This window comes from Puntigrus tetrazona, chromosome 6 (genome assembly GCF_018831695.1).
Source record: "Puntigrus tetrazona isolate hp1 chromosome 6, ASM1883169v1, whole genome shotgun sequence".
In the NCBI taxonomy this organism is placed as follows: Eukaryota; Metazoa; Chordata; class Actinopteri; order Cypriniformes; family Cyprinidae; genus Puntigrus; species Puntigrus tetrazona.
Window position 1 is genome coordinate 12,703,681 of NC_056704.1, and position 6,297 is coordinate 12,709,977.

General features: G+C 37.4%; 1 protein-coding gene across 1 annotated transcript in view; it reads left to right on the plus strand.

Moving 5' to 3' along the window:
- The first annotated feature begins 964 nt into the window (after positions 1-964).
- The window catches only part of LOC122347050 (transmembrane protein 131-like), a 26,439-nt gene continuing 21,106 nt past the window's right edge, over positions 965-6,297 (plus strand). Inside the window, exons 1-2 of the mRNA XM_043242035.1 lie at positions 965-1,119; positions 4,425-4,466. Coding sequence (XP_043097970.1) covers positions 999-1,119; positions 4,425-4,466 — 163 coding nt within the window. The 5' untranslated portion in view covers positions 965-998. The remainder of the gene's footprint in view (positions 1,120-4,424; positions 4,467-6,297) is intronic.

Here is a 6,297-nt window from a genome sequence, read left to right on the forward strand (position 1 = left end):
TCCAGGAGGCTGTGTACGCAGCCAAGGTATAAAAGTGGAAAGACAATTCTTGACTGTGATCATTTCAGATCTCTTGGTTTGCTAAAGTCCAGTTAAAAAGTGAAAGCTCTTTAAAATAATACCTAAACGGAGGATGCTGAAATGTACATTAACAACACAAATGGTGCTCATCACTCCTTATCCACACACCATTAAATAGTTAGAGTCATACAGTATTTATCATTACAGTAGATGTTGTTAACGCTGGCTCTGTTGTTGCCCTGTATCTGTAATATTGGTGCGTATATTTCTACTGTTGCTTTGGACCTTTAATGCTTGTTCTTATTTCTTAATAATAATATTAATTATGGTAGAGTTCAATGCATTGCAATTTCAGAAAGCACATGCGAACAGAAACAGAACCAGCAAATTAAGAAAACATCTCCATCATTGTCAAAAACAGAATACAAATACAGCACAACCAAACACAAAACAAGCTGCAATTCATTACACACAAACAATTAAAAAACGTGCAGCAAATACTCACAACCAAATAGCCATACATTAGCACAAACCATAACAAAATCACATCAATAAAATGAAAATTAACAATGGTGTATTTATATGTGTAACGTAGGCTATACATTTCATTTATTTAACTATAAGGTATGCATATTATTGTTGGTAAAATACAGTTTTTATGGGAGTATTGCAACAACAATAATTGAAAGCATTAAATAAATGGTGCTTTTAATAATAATAGACCTAATCGTAATAATAATTTAGGTTGAAATAAATTGCAGTTAAAACGCTTATTGTTATTATTAGCTCTGCGTGTAAAAGAAGTCTTTATTTCATGTAAGCGTGCGTGATTATGGGATTCTTGTCAGAAGTGCCTTTATTTTAGTGTAATGAATTGCAGTGTCAGTCAAATCCGCTGTGTGTCTCTCCTCGGTGACTCTCGAGCGCTGTTTATATGAGCTCGCGCTGCTAGCGTTAAGAGAAACAGCAGCGGCAGGATGGCGAGCAAGGACACAACACAGAGTTCCCCACATCCAACGCGAACAAAATCATCATGCGTTGGACTTCTGCGCCTTTTATTTATTGCATTTATTCACGTGGCACAGGCGAACAAACAAGGTAAGCCCCTTTTGGCGTGTTGTGCGTTTTATCTGGGTTTCGCGAGTCTGTGCGGCTGTACACACACCGCGGCTTCACTGCAAGCTAATGACTGTTAGCTTCGAGCCCTAGCGCGTCAGAACTAAATAAATATTTAGTCAAGCCTTATCCATAATGCTGAAATCGCATGTCTAGTTAGGTTAGATGGCATGTGACTGGCCGTTCTTGCTGTTTTTATTTTCTTGACGTTAAGCTGCCGGCTAATATTGCTCAGAGACATTAGTTTAGCTTTGAGTATCGAAGCTAACAGGCTTAGTCATATTACATCGGCGAACACCTTAAACCTGACTAAGTTAGTTTTGCTGTCAAAAACTAAACAATGAATGATATGTAACGAAGCTCAAACCCGTTCAGGATGTTTTTTTTTTACCTCCTTTAATGATTACGTTCACTCTCCACCGGTGGCTAGTTTATGTCTTAGGATTGTTTTGGCTAATAAATGCCGGTTTAGCACCGAGTTTCACCCTATAAAATAACGTTCATAACGTTTCGGACGTCAACACATCATATTAAAGCAATGTCAAGTGGGTAAAAGAACGGAAGGTAGAAAGTAAAGTGTCAATGTGAGAGTTTTGTTTCTGAGGCCCAGTCTGTCAGTGACATGTCAAGTTGCAGAGGAAGGAGAAGGAGGTGGTGACTGCATACTGCAAGTTCATGCAAGTTTTTTAACTATATTTCTTCATGTTGCTCAAGCATAGTTAAATACCGCGGTGTTGTATGTCGCTGGGAGTAATTCGTTGTTAAGCTCTTAGCAGTGTGTTGCATAGAAATCTGTCAGTGTGAGTGCATTTGAGGGGTTTGGCTTATTGAATGAGATTTAGAGGTTCTCACACATGACACTGTAAAAGTCTTATCAAAGTGCAGAGCGCTTGGTTGTGTTTGCAAATGAAATAGTCAGGGCGCTCTGGCATCATCCAGATATCAACCGCTTGACAGGGCAGATGACCTAATAACGGCGCTTGTTTATTTTTCACTATTTCCTGACTCTTTTTTTTTTTTTTTTGCCTGTATTGAAATGACTGTGAACGTCAACAGACAACAGGGCTACTTCACCCAAAAATGAATAGCTGTCATCATTTACTCGCCCTCGTGTTGTCTGTAGACCTCTTTCAGTCGGTTTTCTGTGGAACAGAAAAGAAGATATTTTGAAGGATATCGGTGACCGTTAAATTTGATTATATTAGGGAAAAATATATCAAGACCTTTCCAGAAAAAAAAAGGTATGCAGGGTAACATGAGCTTCATAAGGAAGATTTATCTATTGACGAGGTTTTGTAAAACTGGGATGAATCACAAGGAGGCAACAATCAATCAAGCCTGAAGATGATGTTTTATCACTGCTTGTGTCATGTGTAGTTAGTCACACCGAGCTTTAAATGCTGGGGAGCTGTGGAGAAGTGAAGGTGTGTGATCTTTGCTCTTCAGGGACAGCATGTTTCTCTTTTCCATAATCCCTGGATTACTCTTCTCCTTCGCCTGGAGAGTGGGGCAATCCAATGGTGCTTTTAGGGCTTAGATGTGTGTTTGCCACATAGTAATGTTTGTTGTCAGTTAAATGATGCATTTCCTCATGCAGTTCTGTATGAATTCTGTCTTCACTTCTTTTTCTCAGAAAGTACTAAATAGAGCTAATAGCTACAGAGACCACACAGAGGCTTGAGCAGATGGTTTAGTGCTCTTTGGGAAGCACATGTGAGATGTTAAGTGTTCTCACTACTCCCTCAAAATGAATGCACCACTATTTCATTAACGGTGTCAACCCAGTTATTGACTGGAGGGACTCCCTGAGCACATGGAGTGAGTATTTTTTATTTTTTTTCCTTCTTTCAAGTCAAGCAGGAATGTTTTTAGCTCCTCGGTTCTCAGTTATCAATGACGTCACGCTTGATATGTGCCAGTCAAGCACTTACTGGAAAGTTTGAAATGACAAGCGTGTGTTGTGTGTTTTAGAAGTTAAGTTGCTGTGATTGCTACAATGAATATCCCAAATGCATTCTATAGCATTATGTAAAAATATTAATAATATAAAGTATACATGTAGACGCAATATTATATTATGTAGTATTATATTACAATATATGTTTATACTTTTACACTACTGCCCAAAAGTTCAACAGTAGCAATAATTTAGTTTTTATGTAAGAAATAATTCTAATATACTAGTTTGGGGCCCAATAATTTTTTTCCCCCACCAGTTTAATCAATTAAATACAACCTTGCTGATTGAAAACTTTCAACTTCAAATTATTGACTATGTAAAAAAAAAAAGAGTTTTCATTTTTTTCCATTTTTTCTTACTCAGTAGTTACTCATTTTTCCTTTTTGGTTGTGTTTATATGTTATTGTGACACGCGGTTCTGCATTTACAGCAGTTGTAGTAGCAGACTTTGTGTTCAGAGGTCAGCACGTGTTGAAATTCAAAATGCAAGATATGTATTTCTCTTTTCTAAGGTCTGTCTGCTCAACAGATGCCTCGGAGATGAGAATGGAACTGGCTGGTGCTTGATCGAGAGATGCTCAATTGCTGTTGCATAATTCTGTTCATGTGTGCAAGAGCACACAGTGTTCTAATTTTTCAAGGCCTTGATCTCACTCAGCGTTAAAGTCTATAGTCGAGCATTATGTTTAAACGTACAAATGGTTTCATTCCAGTGCTTCTGTGATCAGTATTCTGTGCCTCAACTACAGCTGACTAGTGGTATGTGTGTGTTTGGCTTAAAGGAATCCATCAAGGTGTGTGTACATGAGTAAGAGTTAGTTTCCAGAGTAACGCATTGTTTTTACTCAGCAGCATATGGCTCCCTCCCACTGGTTCTCTACAAGCCATTGAAGGGTCTGAAATGCATTGCTCACAATACAACGTCCATTATTGTCTTTTTTCGTGGCATTAAAAACGTGTTTGTAGAAACCGCCTTTGTTGAAAGCAACACGAGGATTTGCTGCCTTTGTTTAATATTCTATTGGTATTGTTTGACTAGGTGTAAGTTTAAGAACTTCCATGAAATTCCACTCTACAACCTCTTCAAGTGTAGGGATTTGTAATATAGACGCCCCGTTGGTCAAATCTTGAACCTCTTTGCAGGTGGTTTTGTGTTTTACTTTAAATGAATCAGCTTGTATCTGTGGCTTTTTAAGATCCTCTTGCTATAGCAATATTGTGCCACAAATTTGACTGAAAACTGCACAGCAATGGTTTTCAGAAATAATACACGTCCAGACACAATACAAAAACATACTATTAAAAACAATATTATTGTTTCGATTAGAAATGTTGAAAAATAATGTGATTTTATTTTTTTTATTTTTTGGTTCACGTTCAAAATTCAAGTATTCAAGAGAGAGTTTGTGACCATGACTTTGCAAAAGTGCTCAAATATAATATCCCGTTAAATTGCAGAATTGGGTGCATAACACCTTATCTTTTAACAAACTACAAAAAACTCCCACACAGGCAAGCTAACAATCGCAACATTAGGTAGTGCTGATTTGAGGTCAGATTGGGCTTCAAATTCAAATCTTGCAGCATTATTTTTTTTCCCCTTGTGATCTTGGTACAACCAATTGTTCTGTGATCTAGACAGAACAAGACAGTTGCAGTCATGAGAAAAGCAAGAAAGGAATAAAGGAAATAATTCATGTCCTCTTAGGATTTATGTACTTTTTTTGGCTGTATAGTTAAAGAACGCTTATACCAGTTTGAAAATGCCAAAAAAGTTGGAAATTGTCTCTCTTTGGTTTGCAGAGACCTGTACTTGGCCACAAACGTGAACGTTTTACTGATAAAACACTGTTCCAGCAATATATAGTTATCGTAATGGCGATATGTCTCAAAACTCAAAACAGGGGTAGTGCTATTATGCAGGCCATGGTTATTGGTTGATTCCTTCTTGCCCAAATATGAAAATGATTGGAATCGGTCCAGTTGACACTCAACTCAAGATTTAATTAATGTTTGTTGATGAAATGGACTCTTCACCTCTCCGTTAATTATATGATGTAACATGATGTGGTGTGGAAAGTAATGCTTGTTTTGTGTACCTCTGAAAGTGTATACGAGGGAGCGTGACTGGCCTCTATCACTATAAACTTCACTAGAGTTACAGATCTGCAGACTAATAATAGCACTGCAAGTATACTGACATGAAGCCGAATATGAGAACTCAGCAGCTCTGGGAGAACTTGCTATTAGCCATCTGTTAATCTGTAAAAAATCTGCTTCTACTCAAAGGGCCTCTGATGTTATGTTTTAGTATAGGTGCAAGACAAAATTGATTAGCTCACAGTATGGATGTCTCTTCACGCTTTTATAGTTAACTTTTCTATATTTTGTGCCCATACTCGTGCATTGGTGTCATCAGTGGTTTCCTGATATTGATATTACATTGATTACGCGATGAAGCTACTAACATAAAACATTTGAAATCAGATTGAGGTAAACTTCATGTTCATTGCATCCATTTTTGTCATTTCTATTGCTGTTTTGCCTGCTTTTTTGCTGTTTCCTGGCCTCAAAAGCAGCCTCCAGTAAGCTGTGGCAACTGTAGCTTCTCTTACACAGTAATGCATCAGACAGTGAAACTATACAGTTCTTCAAAGTCCTCAATTAAGAGCTCACTCGAGACAAATCCAGACAGTGAATGATCGTAAAATGACTGTAATGATTCCCTGTCTCTTCAGTCCTTTATGTTGTCTGATGAGTAATTGTGTCCAAATCTGATACACTCCCAGAGAGCCTCTTGCACACACTGGGAACTCAAATCATCAACCTGCATGGCATTGTTTGATGATATCCAAACCTCATGGGAATTTTCTGTTTCTGTCTACAGCTTTCATACAGTCAGNTTTTTTTTTTTGTGACTCTGATGGCTGATAGAATGAAGATTGCATTGTGCAGTGTTAAGGCCATTGGAAATTCCTCAAACACAATTTTTGGTTGAGCTGTGACTACACCGAATGCCACAAAGATGTTGTCAAAAAATAATGAAATATTGAGACAATCCACAGAAAAAAAAAGTTAAATCTTAAAAACATACGTATGGTATTATTTATTCAAAAGCATATTTATAGTAATATTACTGTTAATTACCCTGATTTATATAGTACATGCACTGCTAACGAAATTGAGAGTTTGATGAGATG